Below are 26657 nucleotides of genomic sequence, written 5' to 3'. Positions count from 1 at the left end.
CAGCAGTCATTTCACCGCTTCCACTACACACTGTTGGTAAATCAGGAGGGACATTTATGTCACATTTTCGCCTCTCGGCTGTATTACCGGTGCAAAGCCCACACAGTCCCAGCTGTTTGCTCAGGAATCAATGAATAAATGAACGCCTACATCTCATTTCCAACTCCTGCTGCGACTGCTGCTGATCCTCGGCGTCCTCGAGTTGTTCTCAGAGGAGCGGCTTCGCTTTCACTTCATTTACTCACTAAATGAACACAGATCATCAGCGCTCTAGAATACAACCTGCGAAATAAATGAGTTTATCCTTTAATGTTGGCTTTAGCCTCCAAGACTCTCTTTCATAACCGCTGACAGTAATGGAAAATTCACTTTGTGGAAAGAGTTCGTCTCCAGGCGGGGGATGAATCGCTTGACAGTAACAAACATTCAGACATGCAGCGCTGTGACGTCTGGGACTTCAAGAAATGGTTTGAACTCTAACAAATTGCAAAAGATGAGCAAGACACTAGCAAACAAGTTAGTATCAACAGCTTGCAAAAGGGACAAAATAAAGCCGTAACATTGCCGTTTAATGTTGAGATCTTTCAGTTTAGAAAAAAGATCTGTATGTTCAAACAAGAGCAAAATATCTGTGCAACACTACGTTAAGATAACAAGCTGAAAAGTGCATTTCAGAAAGTGACGATTTTCATTAGAAAACGGTTGCTTAGAGGCTATCGTCGTCACCTCACAATGAAATACCCTGGGTAGTGCCAGAGATGGAGGCTTTCCTTGTTTTCTCATTTTTCTTTTGTTGGTAACATCAGCGTCCACAAGCATTTTAAGTGAAATGTTGATTTGAAAGATTCCAGTGGACATGAGTAGAATTGCTTGTGTGTGAGTGTGTGTGTGTGTGTGTGTGTGTCCTGCCTTTGAGGATAGAAAATGAATAAATTCACCTGTTCTTGTGAGAACTCATCATATTATGGTTCGGTGTATCTTTATTTTGAATATTTGCAAATAAAAGACAATAAAACAATAATTCTAGTTCTAATAATGATAGGAGAAAGTAATATAATAATATCAACTAAAAAATTCCAGAGGAGATTTTGCTTACCTGCCTCATATTCCAGAGTTTTCCAGAATGTTTTTTGGGAAACAGTTTGCAGAATAATAATAAATAGAATAAATGTTGTTGCAACCTATTCCCTAACGTTCCAAACGTTTTGATATGCTTTTTGTGTCCGTGCTCCCAACGCTAAAAGACTAGTTACTTATAGAAAAAAAACTGCAGAAAAGCAATATATAAATAATAATATTAAAAGTAAACGGCCGCCGAGGATAGCATTCTTTATGCCTTGCCACTAAAGCAGGCACAAGAATAATCAATAATAATAATTGTATATTTGCTATCCGTAAAGGAGTCAGGAGAAGCAACTTGCTGATCCAGTCCTATCACTATTCTATCTTAATTATCTAGCTAAATTGATAAAACATATATTGAATTGATCAATCAGGAGATCGTCATCTAATTGTCCCACGCCACCTTGATACGAGCGTTATCTAACTGAGGCTCGACAATGTCACATGACAACTTTTCATATGAAAACATTGTTTTTGCGTTTGCATGGTAAAGTTTTCGAAAACGTCTGTTTTCACAGAAACCGAAGAAACACTGAAAACAATGTTGTTTTCATGTCGACACAGTTGGGTGTTTTTGGAGTGGAACCACACGCACGTGTGTGCCGACAACAATGCACGCTAAACATTAGCAATGGGAGCACAAAGATATTAGTATGGACAGACGACCAAGTTGGATTGTTTTTAATGTGACCGTCAACGTCAGAACTACCAAGGCCCCGTTTACACGACAACGAATGAGTGAATCCGCAAAACTTTCTTCACTTTTGGGGGGTCCGTTTACACGGCACCAGTTTTCGGATGCACTGCATCTGCAAAGTTTTTATTCCGGCTCCCAAGGTGGAAAGATTCTTTCATGGCGCAAATCCCTCCTGCGGAGACTGCCGGAGGCAACACAGCCTGCTACTGTGCATGCACATCTCACCCCCTCCCTCCTGCTCATTCAGTTGTAAACAAACATGGCGGCCACGTAGTGGTAATAATAATTACTTTATTAATAAACTAATAAAGTAATAAAGTAAAGATAGCATCCGATGTGTCATCAGTCCATGCGGATGTCGGGCGCTCCCCATTTTCTTCATGTTTATAGTGTTTTGTTCTCTGCACACAAGTCTGTGTAGTTTCATTACAAAATCAAGCAACAGCGTCCTCCAGTGGTCCGGCATACTAACTACATCATTGTCTCTCTCCTTTCTTTTTCCGGATTAGGTGTTGTCACGTGAAACATTGTCGTGTAAAATGGGCCCAAGTCTTAGGAGAATATGGACTGGGAGTCGTGACACTCAGGAGGCAAACGTTGTTGGAAAAGTCAGAAAAGTTTTTCCTCAGTGAAGTGGAGTGTTTAATGTGGGATCATGAAATATTATTGATTCCAATTTGACACATTATTTAACTCGAATGACCACAATCTGTTGTGGATGTTTTCAGTTGTGCTCAAAATGTTCCCATGTCTGATGTGAAGTATGCATGGAAACACAAACGCAGTCCTTTTAAGAGAGATCCTCTCCAGAGTTGACACTCGCAGTATTTTGTGCAGTCACATCATTTTTGCGTCTGGCCACAGAAAATGGATGAAACGCTCCGAGAGGCTGATTGAACACGAGCGTCTTCCCCACCAAAAAACCTGCATGATGAATCACTCAGTGTTTCTGGGCTCCCCACTTCTGTGTTTAGACTCCTTTTCATTTCCATTCTCTCTGCTTATCGCTCACTTTTCCCTCAGTCTCTTTTTATCCGGCCACAGTTTTTTATTTATTTATTTTTTTTCCATCCACCGTCTGTCGGCTTTTATTTAAATGATTTTCCAGGAAATTGTTTCCCTTTCTTCTGTACAGCCTGTTTTCTGTTGTAATCATTAGTTTTACTCCATCTGCAGTCACATTTTCATCAGTGGGAACTCATTTAGTCAACTCTGTCTTTTTTGCCAAATGTTAATAACAGTCTGCGTATTTAAACGTTCTCTTTTCTCAGGCAACACCGACAATTATCAGCGATGCTGCGGCAATTATGCTGGAACTGACTTCAGAAAGAACTATTGTGCCACTGTAATCACTTTCTAAATGAGTGTGATTTAGAAGTGGAATTTAACTTTAATTGGAACCTGTCGTAGTTGTGTGCGTTACGATTGCCAGCTAATCAAGTATTGATTTATTGGTGCGAGTGTGTGTTCAGTGTGCACTGAATCGCTCCCACAAAGTTCCAGTGCTCCTCCCCACCTGAACAAGAGTGGAAACGTGTTGTTCTCTGCCTGCTGGAGACATCCGACGTTTCCCATCCTGCCGCCGCATGGAGCCTATTAGGCTCTCAGTCTTTCCAACATGTTATCAGGCCGCTGAAATTACCATCCGGGTTCGTCATTCACATGCAAATGAGGAGCTTTCACGGCAGTTCTGCCTTTTCCCTTTCCGATGCCTTCATATCTGGTCCACTTTTCCACCTGTCTCACGCCGCAACAGCTCTTCTTCCTCCAGCGAAGCCTTTTTCATTTCTTCATGACTCTTCATTTTACTCATGCCTCTCTCTTTGTGTGTCCCTGTCAGGTGGAATATCAGTGCATTATTAATGACGCCGCCATCTTTTCTTTACTTATCCATCCATCTGCTTCTCGTAGCGCCGCTGCCGCCCACAGCAGCTCCATGTCAGGTCTGCTCTCCCCTTCATCAGCAGAGCAAAAGGCGAGCTGTTCAGCTTGACCGGCTTGTTTTTCTTTTACCCGTTACGTACACCTACTCCTTGCTCTAGTGACAAGGCCAAGACAAATTGAGGCGGTTTCAGATGTCAGTTTGCGCAGATGGAGAAGCCGGAGCCTAAATCCCCCTCTTGTTTTGTATGTGTTGTTGAGTGACAGACTTTAATTTTAATCCTGTGACCAAAAATTTGCACAATCAATACTAGTAATTATTGGCTGCATGGCGCTGTATTGGTGAGCGCTCTGGCTTTACAGAGGTTTAGGCCTTCAGTCTTTCACGCTTCAGTGGATAACTCAATTGCGGTTGAATCTTGATGTAAACCAGGAGGAATAGCAGGAGCAGGATGGCAAATTAAATAAAATTATTATAAAAATGAATGGATGATTTTCACCAAATCTTTAAGGAGGAGACGTTAATCCAAACCTGACAGACGTAAAATATTCAAGTGAACTATATATGATTCCTTTACATTGTACAAATAGTAATGCGAAGACAATATGAACTTGGAAATGAGGAAAAAGATAAATAATTTGCATCACAAGTGTGCTTTTGGGAGCTTTTCAATGAATTTCAGCTCATTTCCTGGTTGTAAATTGTTGTTTTTAGGGTGTAGTTGTCAGCACTGTCATCTCACTGAAAGAAGATCTCTGGCTCAAACCTGGTCGGGGGAATATCTGTGGCAAGTTTCCATGTTCTCCCTTGTGCATGCTTAGGTTTTTTTTCCAGGCGCTATTTTTCCTCAAAATCTAGAACAGGTGTGGCGAACCAGTCAGAGACAAAGGGCCACATCATACACATGTGCAGTGACAAACAAACTCCCCCTCATACAAACACCAATTGACATAAAATGAAAATCCATATACTTTCTAAGCCAGATTTATTTATCACAGACACAAATTAATACCCAGGGAGAGAGAGAGAGAGAGAGAGAGAGAGAGAGAGAGAGAGAGAGAGAGAGAGAGAGAGAGAGAGAGAGAGAGAGAGAGAGAGAACACAACAAAAATGTCCTGAGTTGAGCTTCATACTCTCACAACAGCAGGACAAGTCATGTCCTCTTACCTGCCATGTAGCACTCCTGTCTCTATCGTTTCCGCCTGTCATATTTCTTAAAGGGTTACACGCACTCATAACAGAAAGGAGAGAAACTGCCACTCCTCCCTCTCTCTCGCTTCATCTCATTTTCCTTCAATGGATGGCAAATTTAATCCGGGCCGAAAGTTTTATCCACAAGATGAAACCGAGTGACGCGGTGACATAATCCTTGTCAGGATCGCAGTTTGCACTGACAAACTGGATGAATGGATTGCTACGTTGATCCTTTTCAAGAAAAGGAAAGTAATTTACTTATATACTTAACTTCACAGGTCCAAGAACAAGTTTTCTGAAAGGGTATCAGGTCAACATATCCAACCCTCTGTATGTGTGACGAGCAAGGAGGGAAAGTTTGTTTGTGATCTTGCTGTCAACATTTCATGTGATAAAGAATAAAAAAAATGTACTTCTCTTTAACGTAAATATTTAAACAATTAAAATGCTTAACGTACAACGTCTACCACTTTTGGTTCCTTGATTGGTCAAGCCAAGGGGGAGTTCAGGCTTCTAATTGGCTGGCAGTGCAGTGATCCCATCCTAATCACCACAATTAACTGTAACTATATTTCTCAGTGGGCGGTTGGAGTTGGTTTTCTTGACAGGTGCCGAGAGACCAAAACCATGGCTATGCCTTTGATTTAAAGTGACAGCTGTTTCAGAAAGTGTTAAGACCAGCAGCACATCAGCTCACCTCAGTTTCAATTAAATCTGACAGGGTTGACGCAGCCAGTCTCTGTAACGCCTCTCAGCTTCCAAGTCGTTTTCTCTGATCTCTTCTTCTTTACCGCCACAGCCTGATCCTCATGAGTAAAGGTCATGGTGTTTCCCTCTTTTCTTTTTGTTCTGCTGTCACTGATCTTTAAAGAGCTGAAGGCCAAAGCTAATAAGCACTTGACTAACAGACGTGTCCAGCGTCAAACCTCCACCAGAAACTCAGATTTTCTGCTGAGCCTCCTTCAACACATATTTAGGTGTTTGTTAATGAGATGAAATGCTTTATATTTACTCAGATTGTCCAAAAAGTGACGCAAGAACTGGCACCCTGTTTTAGAGCGTCCGCTGCAGTTTGTCCTGTGCAAGTCGGAACAGGTGCCGAAACTCAACCACAATCCTAAATAGGTTTAAACAAATGGTCCAACAAACGGTCCATTGGACAAAAATGGCCTTTATTTTGTCCATTGGAGAGGAAATACCACAACATAGAGAATCAGAACGAAACATCAGATGTCGGTCGTAGTAAAAACCAGCTGGGTACATTGCAGCCAGGGTAGCAACAGGCTTTTGTCACTGTTTAAGTCAAAATGCAAAAAGTCACTGAAAACACCCCTTTTTAAAAAACAGCTCCCAAGGTGGAACTTTTTGAGAAGGAACCAAATCCGTCTCAGTGTAGACAGATAAAAACGGAACTCTCTGAAAATGCTCGGGCTCCATCTGCATGTAGACGGCGTAAATGTTGCTACTGCACATGACAACCACGGCCATGGAAAATAGTTTTCTGCACATGCTCAGTAAATAGATAATAAAAACAATGGTGGCCTCCAGAGTGTCATGACTCCCAGTCCATGTTCTCCTGGGACTTGGTAGTTTTGTAGTTGAGAGTAACTGTAATAACAATCCAACGTGGTGGTCTGTCCATACGAATGTCCGACTCCTACCATTGTTAATGTGTATAGCGTATTGTTGCTGCATGTGTGTGAGGTTTAATTATCCACTAGTGGCTCAACAGGAAAACTACGTAGTTTTCAGTATGTCTGCTGTTTCGGTGTAAACGGACATCGTTTTCAAAACGTTGCCTAAATCTAAATCCAAATCTTTTCGAAAAATGAAAATGCAAAAATGATTTGTTTTCACATGAAGCGTTGGCGTGTAACAAGGGCCTTAGTTTGAATGTATGCATACGGATGTCAATATATATATTATATATATATATATCAATGCACATTCTCTCTACTACAAGGAGAGAAAAAAAATAGAGTTGATCAAAATAGACCGGCCTAAAATGAGCATACGATTAAGACTCCAGCTAAAAAAATACTTTATGTCAACATGATGAATGCAGTGGCTTTTGCGACAGACTTGACCTTTCACTGCCACTGGACCTCTGTCACTATGATGCAGCACTCAAATATTTGAACGCGAAATGTGAACTTTTTCCTCTTGACTTTTATAGTCTATTTGCTTTTTTTTTTTTTTGGGGGGGTATTTATACTTTATTGCACTTTCAAAAAAAGGGCCAAAGCCGGGTGAAACATGAGACGGCAGAAGGAAATAAGACGTGGAACTGAAGCCACGTTGCATTTGTCTTCTTTCAGTCTGGGAAGATTTGGAGTAGGACACCGCTCAGTGTCTTGGAAAAAGCACTACAGCAGCACAGAGCAGGAGCGAAGGCTCCGGTGGATAGATGAATGCTAATGTGTCCTGGTTGGCGAACAATGGAGCGGCTCTTTACTGCTACAGAAAACACTGTTTGGGCCATAAAACTTTGCCTTTGTCTCTAAGCGTTCTACTTCCATCAGGCTTCGGTCTCCGTTGGGTAGTTTGTACACAACCATGACTCAGCTGGGTAAAATTTCCGTCCTCGCTGTCGCGCTGACGGTGCGCTCATGCAACTGGGAACTGGGGGACTTAGCAGTTAGAAAAGTCCAATTTGAGCATTCATATCACAACAAAAAGCAACGGACGAGTCAGCTCGACAAAAATCTGTGAAAAAAGAAGAAACATCTGGATGAATACAAGGCAACACGGGATTGGTATGATGCTTGCAGAGGCAGTATGATCAATAGATCAAATAGTCACGTCTCCTCATGTTGAAATGCTGCTGTTTATCAGGCCCTGTTTACACAACAACGTTTTCAAATTGTTGTTGCGTTTTGGGTTTCTCCCAAGGTAGAACTGACTGTTACAAAATGCTGCTGCTGTGTCCATGGAAACCGGGTAAAGTGCAGCTGTATTATATATATATATATATATATATATATATATATACATACACACAGTATATATACATATATTCACACAAAGTTAATTGAAAATAAGATATTATTTTAGGGGTTATATTTTGAGTGGGCCGGAAAATATTACCATGATAATATATAACCTTTAGGGTTACATTTGAAAGTTTTTCTTTGTTGTGGCGCACAGTGTACATCTTGAAAGTGTCTATATTTTTGCAAGACAACAATACAATTACTGCTGAAAATTACTAAACATCAAGTCAGTTTTAATGAAACGTTCTTGTGCAAAATTCAATGAAATGTCAAAAAAAATCCTTCAATAAATCCTATATATCCGCCTTGCTTGGTGGTTTGTGGGGCCGGATTGGAGTCTTCTATGGGCTGGTTTTGGCCCTTATGTTTCACTCCCCTGGTATAAAATGAAACAGAAATAAGCTGAGAGGAGTCACAGCATAGCACCAAGCTGCAGCACAGCTCCGCTCTTACCGTTCTGCTAGTCAGAGGTTCTATTGTATTTAATAGCAGTTCCGTCTCCATGTACATGCTGAAACTGCCCATGGCTGAACTTTTCTGAAACAAAAAGGCATTAACAATGCTTTTTCAGGGTCTCAGTTTTTACCTTATTACGTAGGTTATGGTAATGACATATTTCTTTTTTAGGAAATATGAATTAAATGTCATTAAGTGATGTCTCTAGTCATCAGGATATTTATTCTATTCAGAAATAGGCCTGATCCAGACACTATTGGGTACTTTGCTGGAAAACTTTGCAGTCATGTAGTTGAATATGGTACATCCACAGATGGAGGAATCGAGTATCGTTGAGAGTAGTCTGTGGCCTCTGCTTCCTGTGTCGTGAAGGAATCGGGAAGCACCACAAATGGTACCAAAATGCCTTTGAGGAAATTGCTTTGTATGCCTCCAGGTCTGACAACAAAATCAAATATTTGGTACAGTCCTCCTGAGACCTCAGACATATTGTGTTTGTGGTTCTGTTTTTTTTTCTTTCTTCTTCTTGCTGCTGCTTTAGAGACAAAACAAGTGAAATTCACATTTGTTATTCATGTTTTTTCTTTGCCTCTGAATGTCGAAGTGTGCAGAAACGTAGGAGAGCAAACGTTACTCGTACACATGATCTCTTTCGACTAAAAGGAAAAACTAAGAGTGAAATTGATGGCGTGGAAAGTCATACTGTTAAGGGCTGAGTCACGGTGAAATTAAGTGAGGAAAACTGCATGAGCGTGTGCGTTTGTGGACTCAGCAGGATTCTGGTCAGCAGCCTTTTCTTTCTAAAGTGTTCATCTGGTGTTTGAGCGCCGAGGCGTCTCTATGGCCGGACTTGGCTCTAACTTTCGCTTCTAAATCTTCCTAATATACCTATGAGTGGCACACAGCTCTTCATTGGCGATTTGTAATGTAGGAAATGCATCTGCACCGGTACTGTAAAACCAATCAATGCTCTTATTGATGATCAGAGCAAAAGATCTCGTCTTGCCGGCAAACTGTAAAGCCAATCAATAAAGCCTACCGCAGCCTCTCTGTATCTCAATATTTGGGAAAGGATGGGAACGGTTGAATATCTAATCAATATGTGGCAATTGCTTGCTTTTACTGATGATGCATTGTTTGGGAAACAATAAAAAAGGGGCGACTTAGTGGTCTGTGGTCAATTATTGTTTATTATGAACAAAACATCTGAGCAACAAGGTTCAAGAAGAGGCGAAGGACTTTGCTGGACTTGATAGAAAAAAGGTTTTATATTATGTTTACTCTAAACACATATTCTGCTTCTTCTGAGGATACTATCTTAGAGCTTTTTTCTTCTACGAGCTGCAGAGGAGATGATTGTAACCAAAAGAACTGCACTGAGACGGTTGGTGAGGTTTTCTTTCAATCATCATGTCACATAAATTCCTGCAAATACCAATAAAATTATTTCAAATATTTCAGATGAACTGGAAGCAAAAAAGTCCCACACCATCAATTTAGGACATTTCCTTTCACAAATATGCAAAAATGGACCTGTCTCCCAGATTTTGTTAAAATACTTTTGCTTGATGTTCAACGGGCAATTTAATGTATTACTTCTGAAAACGCTAGTTTTGCATCCGTATGTAACACTGTGGCACTGTGTGGGAATCAGGTGCGTCATCACCTCTCTGCCCATAAAGGAGGAGCCGCCCAGAGACACGGAGTGACGGGCGGGAGACACAGGGCTGCAAAGTCTGTGCGTGTGAGTTTTGTTTTTGTTTTAATTTAACAAACAATGGGTGACTGGAACTTCTGACTCCGTGTCTCTGTGGGTGATCCCGACACATTTGGAAATTAGATGCAGAGATGCTGCTCTTAGTGTGATGAGAGGTTTTTCCTCTGCTGGCTCACCACGACCTTTTTTCGCTCACTTTGTTCTTAGATATTTTCTTTGTCGTACCTCAAGCTATGACTTTGTGACTGAACATCTCCCATATTGCATTTTTCTTTTCTCTGAATTCAAACTTGCTGTAACACTTCAACGAGCTTGATAACTTCTTCTCCCTGCATGTTCAACCCATTGGGATCGAATAAGTCCACTCTGCGATTAATAAACTATTCTATTCTATGCGTTTGGGATCTCAGTGCTCCATCTGATCACTCCATAGGGAATGCAAGCAGATCGTTAGTGTTTGATGTCACTCATTGTGTCAACCTCAAAATGCTTGTGGAGTTTGAATGCGATCTATTTGCGTGAGCGTGCAGTTTGGCACACTTTCTCGCCCATGGGGCTTTATTTGGACTGTCTAAAGTGCACAGTCCTTACTAATCTATCTTTGTGCTCCAGAACAAGGTTTAAAGTGCCGTCTGTATTCTTTGAATTATTCATAGGCATGTTTTTAGTGATTATTTTCAATAAATCCATTAAAACGGATTTCTACATTCATTTTCTACTTTCTAAGATGCACTTACCTTTCAACATAATATATACTGTATGTAGGTTTGTCAAGCAGTAGTGGCAGCAACAGCAATGATTCAGGAGTGAGAAAAAGGGCTTTTGTCACTAATGAACGGTTTTTGTATGACAGCTCATCCATTTCAGGTGATATTTGTGCTGCTGTCACTAATTTGGGGTTGACTAAATATTGACCTTACTCCTGATAGAGGAAACACACACCAAAGTTGAAGTCATAATGGTTTTGTTTTTGTGATCATCCCTATGTGCAAAACATAAATTGCATGTACTCATCTCTGGGAGCAATTATTATAGAGTCCAAATGTGATCCGTATTTCTTCTTCTTATATGTCATGTGTTTTGTTCTGCGAATCATAAAGTATGGGTCATTTGTGGGCCAACAAAGTGAGTAAGAAGTTGAAGATTGTGTCTTTACTCAGCAATAGAGGCTCCAGGGGCCTCATTTATAAAGGCTGCTTAAGCACAAAACGGGTCCTGAAAGATGTGTACGCCACTTCCCAAGCAAAGTTTGTGATCTAAAAGAATAAACTTTGCAGGAGAATGTGTGTAGATGGGGAAACTGGCGGCGCTGATGGTGAGGTGGAGAATTGAAGCCAGATTCATCTCGTGCATTTCTTATCTTCAAATATCAGACTTATTGAGCCACGTGATCATAAACAGCCAAGCTGCAGTGTTCTAGATGTGTTTCTTTAGTGAGACGTTACTACTGAATCAGCAGCACAATGTTCATTTGTCAAAATTTCATCTTCAAATGAAACAGAGCGGTAGATAGAGCTGATTAATTATCGATTGTGACAAGGTGTGTAACAATCAGTCTAATTTCAGAGTAAGCACATATTTAGCTCGGTGATAGCCGTGCATAATGCTGCACTGTGGATGCGCTGGTAAGGCCGTGGGCTCTGGACGCACTGGTTTGGAGTGCACCGCTGCTGGAGACAGAACAACCTCCTCGTCACCTTCCGCCTCAAACTCTAGTCACTGAGGATAAAACACAAAGTCCGCTGAGCCTTTTACAAGTCCCCGTTCAAATATTTAATTCATACATTTAATAAAACAGATAAAACTGAACTTTATCGGTCCGCTGTGGTCTCCACCAAAATGTCTCCTTCCCTCTCCGACACTCTGACGCACACGTTGACCGTCACAACCATGGGGCAGTTTTTGTGTCCAGTGGCTCAGCGATCAACAGGCTGATAGAGATGCAAAAGTATTGACGAGGCACTTTGCATTGACAATTTATGGTAAAAAGTGGGCGTGTTGAGGGCGGGATATGAACTGTGCAACCTTCCAGGTGGACTGTGACCTATAAAAGGAAAGTGCGTACGCATTTTGGGCACACGCCATTTTCAGCTTTTGGGCACATGTACATTTTTTGTAGGAATCCTACACAATGTTTTATAAATGAGGCCCCGGGTTTGTAAAAATGTTGCAGATTGGTTTTGAATTTGATTCACAAAACACATTTAAAATGATGATTCCAAAACTTTCCTTGTATACCGAAACAATCTGAATTGCTTTCATTTTTTAGAATTCAGTTTTCTCCAGTCCAAAACTTTTGCAGCACCTTACAATGAAACCAATCTGCTTTAGTGCCACAAGCAAACTGCAGTATGAAGATTGAATTATTGAGCGTGTTATACCCCCAGAGTCGGGGCCGGAGCGTAACATGAAGGGGAAGGTGGAGAGAGAGCGAGTCGGTGTCAGCCAGAAATACATTTATTATGATGTTTCTGATTTACAACCAATAAAAGAAGTTATCGATATACAGAGTGGACCAAATATCAGAACAACAAATAAAACATTTGTATAAATTCCCCCCAAAATAAAGTATCCCTGAGAAGAAAAGTAAAAATAACAAAAAGATACATTTGCTAACCTACAACAAATGGTAGTCCATCCCTACAGCTACAAATAAAGGCCTGCTGCTACTGAGCATGTGCACCACGGCCGTAGTTAACTTGTGTTTTCACTTGCTACAGAACAACCTGCTGCATCATCTGTATCTCGATAGAAATGCAATAAAACTTCTTTGATTTGTCGTGCGTGCAGGGGCTGGAGGTTGGTCTCCCCTCGTCTCAGACAGATACCAGTGGCTGGAGGTCGATCTTGGCGAGCGGACGAAGATCACCGCCGTGGCCACGCAGGGTCGCTACGGCAGCTCTGATTGGCTGTCGTCCTACCTGCTGATGTTCAGCGACACGGGACACAACTGGAAGCAGTACAGACAGGAGGAGAGCATCGGGGTGAGTCCATCCGGCTTCATTCCTGCGCAACCGCGTAAACAACTGAGCTGCATTAAACTTTTAATACTGTGCACAAACAGTGGAGCTTGAACTGTACTATCAGTATCTTCAGGTTAATTACAGCTAATTGTCCCGGTCCACCACAGTCATATTGAGAGACGACGTGGTGTTTAGTGCCTGCCGGTCTGCAGGGATGAGCCCATCATGCCCGTCCTGCAGAGATAATCACAGTCATCAGAAGCCTTTGACTCTTCATAAATAATGGATGAACCAATGAAAGAGCACTGCTGACTGTGCGGACCTGTTGCCAAAACACTTAAGCTGCAGCTGACGGACGCAGAGCGAAACAAAGACGCTGATACCAGGCGGAGCAGTCTGGAGGGCGGCCCGATGCAAAAGCTGGCCTGGAAAAATACGAGCGTGTCTGGAGTGTTTTTGCATCAGGCCGTACTCACTTTGTGCGGCATGTCGTACAAGAACACCTTTAATGTCATTTTTAAGTAGCGTGTACTCATGATAGTGACATTGAAGGAACAAACAGGATGAAGTGATGTTTATTAAGATAATTAGGCATTTGATAAATGTTATGAGTCCTTAATGGTTGAACCTGAAGTCTAATTAGTACAGATTTTTTTTTATTTTTGGGGGTTTTTACTCTGAGCCTAATCTTTGTGCCAAGGTACTATATTTTAGCTTGTTGACACAATTTTGGAAGTGGCTTCAGTTCTCGTTTTCGACTCAACAAACAAGTAATTTTAGATGCCATGTGGCCCATTTATGGTGTGTTTAACACTCAGCTCCCTCTTATTTTATTTTTTGGGTGGCATCTGCATTGTCTCGAGAAACTTTCTCCAGATCCGAGAGTTCCCCCAGTGTCCAAATACACTTTAGTGACGTTAAATATTGCACAGAAAATTAAATGTCCAACTGGCTAACAGTGCAATGTTGTGGCTGAGTACTTGAACTAAAACTGTAGAGATAAATAAAATTTTCAAAATCAAAAAAATAATCAAACTGACTCTGTGTCAATAAGCATGGACAGGGGACTCAAATACACAATGGCGATTTTTCAGAAAACCAGATTAAAACCAATCAAAATCCTGGGGTAAAAAATGTGGCCAGGCACATGGGAGTAGGACAACAGACAACCTGACAAACCCCACATACATATAGACGCACAGAAACGAGGCACAGCTGAGAACAATCAAGGGTAATCAGGAGACGGCGCGCAGGGGAAGACATGAGGGCAGAGCGAAATGGAACTGAACCGAACACAGGTGAGGAAAATAAACACAGATGGAATTCAAGCCAGAACAGCATGAGAAAACATGGAGGAACAAAAAAATTTATAAAAACAGGGCAGAACACCAAATATGACACTTTCCTCCTCCTGCAGCTTAAATAATGCATTACCACATGAACTCTTTTCTTAGGAGCAGATTTCAACCTAAACACTCTAAACTGAGATGTTCTCTTTTGGATTTCTTTCATGAAGGTTTCAAGTGTATTGAGACATTTCCTCCAGCCACTCCATAGACACTAAATGTCTCTAAAGTCTGATGTTTGACTGCAATTTGGAAATCTCCCATTGTGGCGCTGCTCGTAGTGTCCGGATTCAATATGTCGACATGCGAGCCAGCTTTAGATATCTTCAAAATATGCCAAATAACTCTCTGAAATGGCCTCACTCACTTTGAGCATCAGGGCGAAGCCACGTACGCTACATCGCAGCGAAAGAGGGGCTTTCGATTAGAAATCAAGCCGAGGCAATTTGCTTATGTCGAGGGAGTCCAGCTAATCTGAGCCCTGAAGAGGACAGAGGACAGAGGACGACTCCTCGCGGCTTAAAAAAACATGTTGAACCGACACTACACAAACGCCGCGCAATCACAGCCACAATTCAAAGTCGCTCTGAACTTCTGTGAATTCGTCAGCCAGGCTCCGAGAGCTGATGGCAGAGCTGCTCCTTCAACCACAACATGTTTTCTTCTGAGCGTTCCCTTTAAACATACCGAGCCAGCAAAAGACCGCTTTTCTGCCTCTTTCTTCGTTTTGATTAAAGACGGCGGGAAAAAGTTGTTTTTAGCGTCGTCGACATAAGAAGTGTGACACTTCTTAGTTGCGTGTCGATGTTTGCCAGGCATGCGAGGGACGTGCTTGTTGAGCTCAGTTTCTCTGCATGACAGTTTTATCCCCTCATCGTTTCTTTTTCTGTCGACTTTTATTAAAAAATGTACAGACGGGAACAGAAGCTATATGTGGCAACCAGACAAGACAAACAAACACAACAAAGCACAATGTTATAGCAGTGGAAGCCATCATTCACCAGCAATTACAGATGGGGCATTAGAGGTCAAACAGAGTAAAGGAACATCAGTTTTGTGCAGTTTGAGAACTTTGACACAGCCTTGTTAGAGGCCGATATGTAACAACGACCCAAATAGTAACAATACGCTGAGCCCAAAACTTAAAAAACGTCATGACACATTACCGGACAGGCAAAATATTTTTCCCATAATTTTTTAATAGTTTTATTACAGCATTAAGTCAGTCAATGATTTATAGTTAAAGAGTTCAGCTTAAACTGCTTCCATTTGAATAACACTTAAAGAATGACTTCTTAAAGTTTGTTTATGCAAATAGCTATATACAGTTTATGGTACTGATGTATGACTTCTGTTGGCCTTGTCATTTATATCTGTAATCTATTTCTCCAATCATCAGTACAAAATAACGTAAAAGCATTAAAAATATTAAGATCAAATTTAAATTCTTCTTAAATTATCAACCAGTTATTACATTTTGGGTGTTATTACATTTTTTTTTTTTTTATTACATTTTGGGCTCAACATTTCTGTTACATTATCAACCAGTTATTACATTTCTGTTTTATTACATGATATTTCATAACAATCCAGGTTATTGTTACATATCGGGCTCTAACAAGCCTCTCTTTCTAAGGCTGTTTTTAACTCGATGTCTGTTTCCATGGAAACAGGAAGTAATGCTGAAAACGATGTAGTTTGCATGCCAGGCCACCACTTGGTGCTGTTGGTTGTTTTTGGAATAGAACCACACACACACATGCGTGCAGAGAACATTAGACTGTAAACTTTGACAATGGGAGCACACACGGACATTCTAGTGGACAGATTGCTATTACGGTGACTGTCAACTATAAAACTGCCAAGTCCTGGAAGAATCTGGACTGTTCTTACTGTCCCTCTTGTCCCTGCTGTGCAATGTGTTGAATTATGTAAAGAGCATACGCGTAATTCAGATATAATCACACAAACTGAACAAACATGGAATCAGTTCTTTATGTTAGAATGATGACGGGTCACAGAGTGATGTGGTGGTCATGACACTCACCTCAATAAAGAATGTCCCCTGTGTGTGGGTGTGTCCTTGTTTTTTAAACTTTGACGGACCGGGATTGTGTTCAGCGCCACTTGACTCCAAAGTTGACCGATGCTGCTTGATTTCTGTGTTATATGTGCGTTAACTGGTCATTGTAGCACACTTATCAATACACACCCTCTGATGTCACACAGAATCATCACTCTTCATCATACAAGTAGATCCACGTGCACTCTCTCATGATTGCGGTGGAATTAATGAGTTAATTATGTGTCTGAGCTTTTTTCAGCGGTGGGAGAGCCAGTTAACCTGCATGTCAGCTTCAAGGGAGGGATGTAATTATGATAGATTGCCAGATGGGAGATATGGAAAGAGATAATCCATCAGGCGTTTTGCCCAGACTCAAAAAGAGACGATCAGATTTCTGTTCGCACTTGGGCTTTTTGTTGCCAGTTCAGAACAAATACGTTAAAATATGTAACTATTATATACATCTAAAAGAAAAAACTATTATATCTGTAAAAGCGGATCTTGCGAGGTCATTGTCGCGATGATCTCTTTTGGATTACAAAGGAGAAACAATGTCAAGTTGGCCAGAGTGTGGTTAATGTCTGGTTAAAATCTGAACACTTGAGTTCAATGTTCCACATTCCTCCAGTGAAGTCACGACACAAGTGAAACGCAACAGCAGGAGTTCAATCGCTTAGCCGAGGAAACTTGAAGTAAATTTGAGTTCAGGCAAAGGAATACTGAAAGTTTTGCGACAAAAAGGAACGGTTTGAAGTCTTGAGAGCGCAGCAAGAAGAAAGAGCAGTGATCACAGAGAATTTATGATGTGAGAACAAAGTGATCTCGTGTTTTGTGGGTTTTTGATGTGTGTTGACTGATTCTCATCGCAGCTGTGCGTCTGTCAGTTCTTCCCAGGTAACAGTAACGCGGACAGCGTGGTCCAGTACAAGCTGCAGCAGCCGGCCGTCGCTCGGTTCCTCCGCCTCCTCCCTCTGGACTGGAATCCCAGCGGACGCATCGGACTCCGGCTGGAGACCTACGGGTGTCCTTACAGTAAGTCTCCTCAGTTGGACTGGGCTCGCCATGTAGGAATGGAGTCCTGCATCGCCATGGCAACCCCAGCTGCGCCCCATTTGCTGGATCAATTTTACAGTAGCTCATAAACTGAAAAATTCTATGTAAATTTTTTTTATTTTATGTACATGCCACACAATTTATTTATTTATTTTTTTCAAATGGTCTAATCTCCTGGCTAAAAACAACTCAACAACAAATCATTAAAAGTGTTGAAATTGCTATCACAGCTAAAGTTGTTCTAACGTCTATAAATAGCTAAAAGGGTAAAGTAACTAACATGGCTGAAGCGGGAAAATAAGTGGAATAAAAGAGTAAAAACTGTTGAAATTGGCTACAAAAGCAAAACAAATCTAATACAATATATATAAATTGTACCTATGAAAAGTCATAAATCCAACATCAGTTTTCAGTATGGAACATATTTTTATTTTTTAGATATTTAGCTTTTTTTCTCTCATTCCCGATAATTAACACGTTTTGTGGCTCAAGACAAAACATTTGGGGGATTGGAAAATTGCAACGGCTTTCTGGTCATGAAGGTTACAGACCCTCGACTTAGAGGAAAACATTAATCCACCAAACTCAACATTAATGACATTTTAAACTTTTTTTGAACACTCGAATCATTCATTTTACTGTTGAGTAATTGTAATAAATCGGGCTTTGTAAAAGGATTTCTCATACCGTATATATGCTATATATGTGTTTACCCTTTAACATTTCCTGCTCTCCATCTCATGAATACATGTATCTATTTAACGTTTGCATGTATTTAAACACTCTTTGTTATTCACACACGTGTGAGCTGATTAACAGGACACACACATTAACACACGCTATTGATTTAGTTTGTTTGAACATGGAAGACAAGTGAGCCCCAACCTAAAGAAAAATCCTGTGAGGATTTTGTGCAAACACATTGGATTTGTGATTTGGACTGTCTTTGTTGTTTTTAACCTGTTTGAGAAGGAGGTGCAATCGACTGTGAGTGCGATCTGTATGTGTGAGCCCGTAAATGAGGCCCCTCAGTGGCTCCTTGTCTCCTTCACTGTGTTACCACACCTCAGTTTCTTGCCTCTTTTATTATCAAGAATTCTCCTTCTGACACCCATCTTATCACAGGATTTGAGTTGTTTTGTTTTATGCGTCTCAGTTTATTTACAGCCTCGACGCCGGCGTCAACGAGGCGATAATGAGTCGACATCACAACCTGTTTTCATCAAGCGACTGCCTTTTTCTCAGTTTTCACATCAGATGTGCATTGCTTCTCCTGCTGTATAGACATACACTGTATCACAGCTTCTTAATTGTAACATTAACTTGTTCGTCGGGAAAACATAATGAACCCAACAACCATCTTAAGGTAGCTGGTGTTTGGTGTTGCGTTGCATGAATACAGGGTGAAAGCTGGTCTGGTCACATTTATACATAATAATCACAGTAAAGTTAATCCATGCAAATAAAATAGGAAAAAAAAAAGGGAAAAAGAAGGCAACAAAACTGTAAATTTAAGATTTAATTCACCACATTAGGATTACTCTCTTGTTGATTTAAGTTTTCTTCGACAAACTATCAGTCAAAACTGAGTTTAGGTGCAGAAATATTACGTTATTATGAAAAAAACAGTTATTCCATTTAACGTTTGAACTCATTGAACATTGTCAAGAAAACTAGCAGTAATATCAACATCACACCTTTTTTTAACAATGTCCCACTCAGCAAACTACAGTGAAATGTCAATATTCATAATAATCGATGTTGATGATGCAATAACTGACAATAGTATAAGATTTAATTTGAGTCATTGTTGTAATAAGATTTTGTCGGTGATTTAATATGTTACATTAAGGATATTGTAGTAATAGAGATTTAAAACGGCATTTTTGGGAAATTAAAGCGTTTTTGTAGCAAATCTTTAGCTCTTTTATTCCATTATTGGGTTGAGACAGTGTCGTTAAATTTCACTGAAGCAGGCAAAATGTTTTAGTTGGTGTCTTGTTTTATCCCTTTAACAGAGACAGTAACTGTCTTTCTGATTTCCTTGTGGGCCACTTTTGGCCCGCGGGCCATATGTTTGGCACCCCTGCACTAACATATGTTTCCTGGTCACTAAATCAGGACGATGGTGGAGCTTTTCTTTTGTTTTCAATGCCTCTGCACTTCCATCGAGTGAAACCCGCTGACCTACATGAAGCTTTGTCTGCTTCCTGTTTCCAGTGTCTGATGTGGCGAGCTTTCATGGTGGCAGCAGCCTGGTGTACAGGTCGAGCCCCGGCCCGAGGCGGACCTCGAAAGATGTCTGCACCCTGAAGTTTAAAACCCTGAAGAATTCTGGGACGCTGCTGCAGGCGGAGGGACGGGAAGGACTGAGCCTCGGTCTGGAGTTAGAGCGAGGAAAACTGCTGCTGCTGCTCAGAGAAGGTAACAAGATGTCACGTATTCTGACAAGTACTGACGTATAGTCACAGATACTGGTTGTGTTTGTCCTAAAATAGGAAATTATTTCACTGTACTGCACAAAGCAAGTTGAATAAAGGTTATCTGAACAACTATCACACATTTATTACATGCAGGGTTTGAAATGCTCTGGAAAAACAATGAAATATAGCCTCGATACCCCCCTTCTGATAATATGTTTTTACTCCAGCAGGGTAGAAATACTTCACTGGCAAACCAGCCAAACCATAATATATAGATGTATTCTATAATCTAAGGCCCTGTTTAAACGACATCTTTTCAAGTCAAATCGCATCGTTTGTGCATCTTCGTTTCTGTAAATGTTTGCAGAAAACGATGCCTGTTTACATGGAAACGGCAGAAAAAACAATGTAGGTTGCATGTTGGGCCACTAGTGGGTGCTGTTGTTTGTTTGCTATAAACATTAATAATGGAGTACGTGGGATTGTCATTATGGTAACTCTCAACTATAAAACTACAAAGTCCCAGGAGAAAATGGACTGGGAGTCGTGACACTCAAGGTGTTAAGTTGTTATTGTCCATGTTGTTATTGTTCTTCTACTCGCGCATGTGCAGAAGAACTATTTACGACGGCATTGGTGCGCAGTTGCTGCATTTCCACCGTCTACACAGAGACGAGGCCTGAGCGTTTTCAGTTACATCTCAAAAAGTTGTGTTTTCAGTGGCTCTGAGCACCATTGTCATGTAAACAGGCCCTCAGTTAAATTCATATTGATAAATGAATATATATATGTAGAGAGAGAGAGAGAGAGAGAGAGAGAGAGAGAGAGAGAGAGAGAGAGAGAGAGAGAGAGAACCCACCAGATGTTGGTACAAAGCATATGTTTGACGGTCGAGGTCATTAAAAATGCCTTTTAAATAAAGTTTTGTGGTCGTGGAGGCGGTCGCCTCATTGGCTGAGGTCCCGGCTCTCGCTCTGCTGCTGCATCCCAGTCTAGTTACAGACATGATGGATTGTGCTCGTTTTCTGTGGCATGTGTTAAAGCTGGACTCTAAACGGGTCAGGGCACGGCAGGTGTGTGTGTGTGTGTGTGTGTGTGTGTGTGTGTGTGTGTGTGTGTGTGTGTGTGTGTGTGTGTGTGTGTGTGTGTGTGTGTGTGTGTGTGTGTGTGTGTGTGTGTGTGTGTGTGTGTGTGTGTGTGTGTGTGTAAACGGGGTTAAAACCAGAGGTTGTCAGGCTACGATGCTGAATCATCACCATATGGCACGCCTCTCATCATCACCCCCCCATCTGGCTGCTGGAATCCTTGATCCACCCATTCATCCATCCTCTCTCTCAGTTTTACATCTCCGTCTCTTTGTCTCTCATCCCTCCCTCTGTTCACGTCACTGCCATCTGCATTTACACAAATCTTTCTCTTTTTGTCACCAAGATGTCTCTAATTCAGGCACACGGGCCAAATCATACAAAAACAGAAGGCAGCCTGTAAAGTTGATTGTGAGCAAACAGTTGCTTGTTTATGTATCCAGTCATTACAGAGCCACATAATCCTTTGGATTCCATTTGGAGTCCACGTCTGGACAGCGAAAGCCCCATAGTCACCCTCTTTTCTTGGGGCAGATCGGTCTTCGCTGCTGTGTTTGTCAGCTTGTCTCATAATTGCACCCGTCTGCCGATGCTTCAAGAAATCGTGACAAAAACAAAACAAAACGTAATATTTTTTGGGGGGGTTTGTTGTGGTGAAAATGCAACAAATGTTAACCTTGTCAGACCTGTAAACTGCGGCTCTGGTTTTTTGGTTTACGTTTTGCATTGTTTACTGATCTCTTGACTTTTCTTCCCTTTCTTCCCTCATGATTCCTGCTGTCTTTCTATGTCTGGTTGTTGCTTCCGTTCTTGCTCTTCTTTTAGTTTCCATCCACAAATATTCTCATCCTTTCCACTGCTTTATTTCAGTTCAAATTCAAATTGTGCTCAGACCTGTCAGCTGTGGGATTTGAACCTGCAGACTTTACAGCCCATTTCTGCTCCTTTAACCTCACTGCTCCTAAGCAAACAGACAATCACACCCACATCTACGCCACCGGGCAATTTTAAGCATTTTTGAAAATGCTGTTTCCGTGGAAATGACGGGAAGCACAAGTTTTTGAAAACGCGCCTATTGTGCTTGCGCACCACGGCCATCGGAAATACAAATAGTTCTTCTGCACATGCTCAGTAGATGTCCAATAACAAGAACGTTTTCCTCCAGAGTGTCATGACTCCCGGTCCATCTTCTCCTGGGACTCCTGGTAGTTTTATAGCTGACAGTCGTAATAACGATTCAACTTGGTCGTCTGTCCACTAGAATGTTTGTGGACTCACCATGTTTGTAGCGTATTGGTTTCTGTATATGTGTGTGTGGATTCATTACAAAAACAAACAACAGCACCCACTAGTGGCCTCGCATGTCAACATTTCTGCCGTTTCTGTGTAAACAGACATCGTTTTCAAAACTTTGATGTAAACTTTTCTGAAACAAAAACATGAAAACTATGTGTTTATACTTGAAGCATTGAAGCAGAACTCAATATGCTTCAGAAAAGAAAATTTCACGGTTGATTATTTTCTTTGACTTTCTTTTGTTAATTACGATTCAACATCACCACAGTCAAAAGTCCAAAAGACTGAATTAACTGCAGTTTATGATTTGTGATGTGTCCATTTTGGAATCATAAAGCGTTCCATTATGTATTTAGTTGGTTATACATCCCCTGCTTGCCATTAAGTTTAACCCACATTTGAGTCATCCAATCCAGCGTGACGCACTGCAGGCTAATCCCGTCCCACTTCTGCATCGTTTCCTGAAAACGCGTCACATTATAGAAGGTAAAGATGCTATAAATGCATCTTCAGAGGAGACATTTGTCACCTTAGAAAAAAGGCTGCCATCTTTTTTTTTTTTTTTTTTTTGAATGCTTTCTCATCAGAAAGAGAGAGTGCATCACAGAGGAAGTTAAAGTCGTCCCCAGGAATGACAGACGAGAAGCTGTAAAGATGCACGACATATTTCCCTGCATCCCCTTTCTTCTGCTGCTCTGTGAATTCTTTTGTTTTCCTTTGTGATTTTTTTTATTTTTTTTTATTTATCTCGATTCGTCCCCTCAGATCTCCCACTCCATTTTTCACCGTATCAGAAAAGAGCGTTTGCCTTTTTCATCTCCGCACTTGTCATCTTTCTGTCTCATATTTATTTTTCTTTCTCTCGAAAAAAAAAAATGTTTTGGACTCTTAAACATGTTTTTTTTTTTTTTGTCTTGGTCAGATGACCTTCATCTTTCTGTTGCTCATTATTTCTGTCTCTGCCTTGCTGCTTCATTTTTTTTTTTTTTTTATGTGCTTCCTCCTCAGTGCTGTTTTGTTCTTCATATCATTTTTAGGTTGCATGTTGTGTAATTTACTTCATCTTGTCTGTGCAGTGACCTTGAACTCACATGCAGGTCTAAGCCTGCCAAGATGGATCAATCCCATAATGCTTTGCACTGTGGCATTTGCTTTTTGTGACATTACGCTTGGAGTCACTCTTTATTCTTCTTTTTTTTTTTTAAACTGCAACGTCAAAGAAACGTTCTCTTTGTTCAAAAATATAAGAGACAAAGCACGGGTCGCTTCATTTAAAAAAAACGCACTACATAGTACAAATTTAATCAGATTACTTTTAGTCCATGTAACCGCAGCTCGCGGGAGTACACGGACATCCGTTTGGACAGAAGACGATATTAGATTGGTACTCTGGGTGACTCTCAATGATAAAACTACCAAGTCTGCACATTGACGCTTGCAGGACGTGAAAGATGTTCGACCCCCGTGACTTTTGTCGTGTGCCACTATCGCACTAATCTTTCAAAATTTTCATATCTGCTGAGCCGCTTCTTGTTAAGATTTTCCTCGCAACATTCACGATCCCTTCAGGAAGCCACCTATTGATTTTCCTTGACCTGCATCACTATTCAAATGGAGCTCAAGGACTCGTTGACAGGGAATAACGCCGCCTCTTTTGTATTCTGCACCAGGATTTTCCTGACATTGTTCAAAAATTCAATCTGCTGCCAATCATAAAGCTCAACGTGAATTTCTTGACGCTCAATGATTTTCTCTGTCTGGTTCAGTCTTGATTAAAAAAAGCGGCGGAGGGGCGGATGAAGATGGAGCAGACGGCAAAGGCAAGGAAAGCGAGCAAAGACTCAATATAAAGATATCACTTCATTTTCTCTTTGTTTGCCTTTTGATCACTCCTATTGATCCGTGCCTACTCTTCAGTCCATCAGACTGTAATCAAATCATCCATCCAGTCTCCATCTTAAGGTCCTTGTTCTTTATTGTCCAACTCCTTCAACAAAATGAAGCTCCAGTAATAATTGCCATAGAAGAAATCTTATTTGTTTTTAAGTCATACAATCCTCGCAGCTATTGATCGTAATGTCTCTTTTTATTGCTGCACACTGTCACCAAATGTCACCACAACAAAGGTCCTGACAGTAAAGACTTCCTCTGTGTCCATTAAGTGAACTTTCTCTCCTTAAAGTTTCTTGTTTTCTGTTCTGGAAATCAGAAAAAAACGCATTTGTCCATCATCTCCCAAAGTTTTTGTTTGTCTCTCTGAAGTTGGAATTGCCTTTCCCTAAAGAATTTATAATACATTTTTAATGACTTGGTGTATTCAGCTCTTTCGACGCTCCCTCCGCTCAGCAGAAACACAAAGATTGTCCCCTCAGTTCTTTGTGCAGAGACACATCCAACAATTTAGAGCTGCTGGTGCTCATCTATCATTAATGATCTCTCTACATGTTTCCTTTTTCAGATGAGGCGTTATCACATATTTGGCATCTGTTTCAAATGCTACTATGCAGATATCAGTGGCGAGGGAGAGGTTGACCCTGGCATGGCCGTCTCTGTGGGATGGAGACAGATTACAATATTCATTCCAGTCAAATAACTCTTCACCTTTGCCCTTCTAACAATCACTTTGGTTCTTTTTGTTTCTGTCCTCCAGACAGGACTTCCTCCTCCGAGCCCCGGCGTCTGGCCTCGCTCGGCAGCCTGCTGGACGATCAGCACTGGCACAATGTGGCGCTGGAGCGACGCGGCTCTCACCTCAATCTCACCGTGGACAAACACACAGAGAGAGTTCAGATCCCTGCAGAGTTCAGCCACTGGGACATCGAGCAGGTGCCTCGCCGAACCTCCAAGCAGGAAAACATGATAGCAAGGACTATTTATTCATTCTTTATGTTAACATAAGTGTCTGTGCACTGTTTTCATCAAGCTGACAGTGGGAGCAATCCGGAGACTCGAGCATCAGAAATCGGTCGTTTCCAAGAGGAGCTTCCATGGGTGCCTAGAAAACCTGCTGCTCAACGGTCACAACCTGATAGAGCTGGCAAAACACAACAACCACCAAGTGGCTGTGGTGGTAAGTTCCTTCAACTTGACACAAGCAACATCCTGAGTGGTCATGGCCGACAGTAACAGTCTCATTAGTGAGAGTCTGAAGCAGAATTTAGCAAATCAAAGATCCTGGAGGGGGTCTGCAGCCTTTCTCAGAGGCGCAGTCGCAGTTGTGTTTTCCACTGTTAACACGGAGACCGAGTTGGAGCGTTTTTGAAATATTCCACCTTGGGAGCCATTTTCAAAAAGTTGTTGTCCAAGCACTGTTGTCTTATAAACAAAACTTATTTTGAAGCGGATAAAAAATTCTTAGTCTTATTTTAAACCTGATGCAACTTTATTATTAGCCTTTTTTATGAAAAATGTGGGCTGAACGATATTAAGTCAACATGCAGTATGCATTAATGTTGATGAATACGATATGGTTTGTGATAACTTAGTATCTGATGTTCACGGCTTTATGCTTTGAGATTAGTTCTTCAAAATAACAATGGCATTGCTCTTGCCCCTTATGAACCCCATCAGTGACTAGGTTCTATGTTTTAATTTTGTTTTGTCCATTAGTTTGTTGCTTTTAGTCATTTTTCTGACCTCTGACTTTTGCCCTGTCACATCAAAATCACAATTGCCATGAATAATAATATTTAATAATTTTTTTAATTTCATTTTGACTTTGCCCAGCATGAATGCACAGTGCATGGAAACGTGCTTTCCAATATGTACATTGCACATGGTCATATTGCTATATAGCAATCAAGTTATACCATATTGTGCGGCCCCACTAAAAACCTAAGCCCTACATAGCATTTGTAAATCTAAACGTTACTGCTCACAGTTGCATGACTTATGCAACATTTCAGAATTTGGGAGGGGGGGGGGGGGGGGGGATAATTTTTTCAATTGTTATTACCGTGGCTGGCCTGACTCCCTTTATTTGTTTCCTGTTTCTCTTCTTTCAAGCTTGGAGGTAAATTATGTGCTTTGCCACTCATAAGTAGCTTGTTCCGGTTCCTCTGAAAGCTTCTGCTGCTAAATGAGCTGCTGGTCTGCCTAATGAAGCCAAAACTGAGAAGTGTAGTGGTGGTTAGATTCTCACTAATGTCGGTTCGTGTTTGCTATTAGAATCTTCAGATGTTTCCACAGACACAACAAGTGGAGCGACCTCTTTGGAAAAGCACTTCTTGGGGGTGAGGGGGGGGGGGGGGGGGGGGGGGACAAATGCTTTCTCATTACAGTAAAGGTCTAGACGAAGAAGAAAACATGAAGTCTTAGTGAAGTGGTGGGAAGATCCACATGCATGGCTGAGGATCTAATCGAGGT

At 41.1% G+C, this 26657-nt stretch overlaps 1 protein-coding gene across 1 annotated transcript in view; it reads left to right on the top strand.

The window, feature by feature from the left end:
- cntnap3 (contactin associated protein family member 3) overlaps positions 1-26657 on the top strand; it is a 121479-nt gene that overhangs the window by 45191 nt on the left and 49631 nt on the right. The window contains exons 3-7 of the mRNA XM_080476776.1: positions 12852-13045; positions 17320-17467; positions 19709-19912; positions 24943-25118; positions 25216-25362. Of these exons, the coding sequence (XP_080332902.1) occupies positions 12852-13045; positions 17320-17467; positions 19709-19912; positions 24943-25118; positions 25216-25362 (869 nt within the window). The remainder of the gene's footprint in view (positions 1-12851; positions 13046-17319; positions 17468-19708; positions 19913-24942; positions 25119-25215; positions 25363-26657) is intronic.

This window comes from Lipophrys pholis (genome assembly GCF_963383615.2).
Source record: "Lipophrys pholis genome assembly, chromosome: 1".
Lineage (NCBI taxonomy): Eukaryota > Metazoa > Chordata > Actinopteri > Blenniiformes > Blenniidae > Lipophrys > Lipophrys pholis.
The sequence above is the reverse complement of the archived record's forward strand: the minus strand, read 5'-3'. Positions and strand labels throughout refer to the sequence as shown.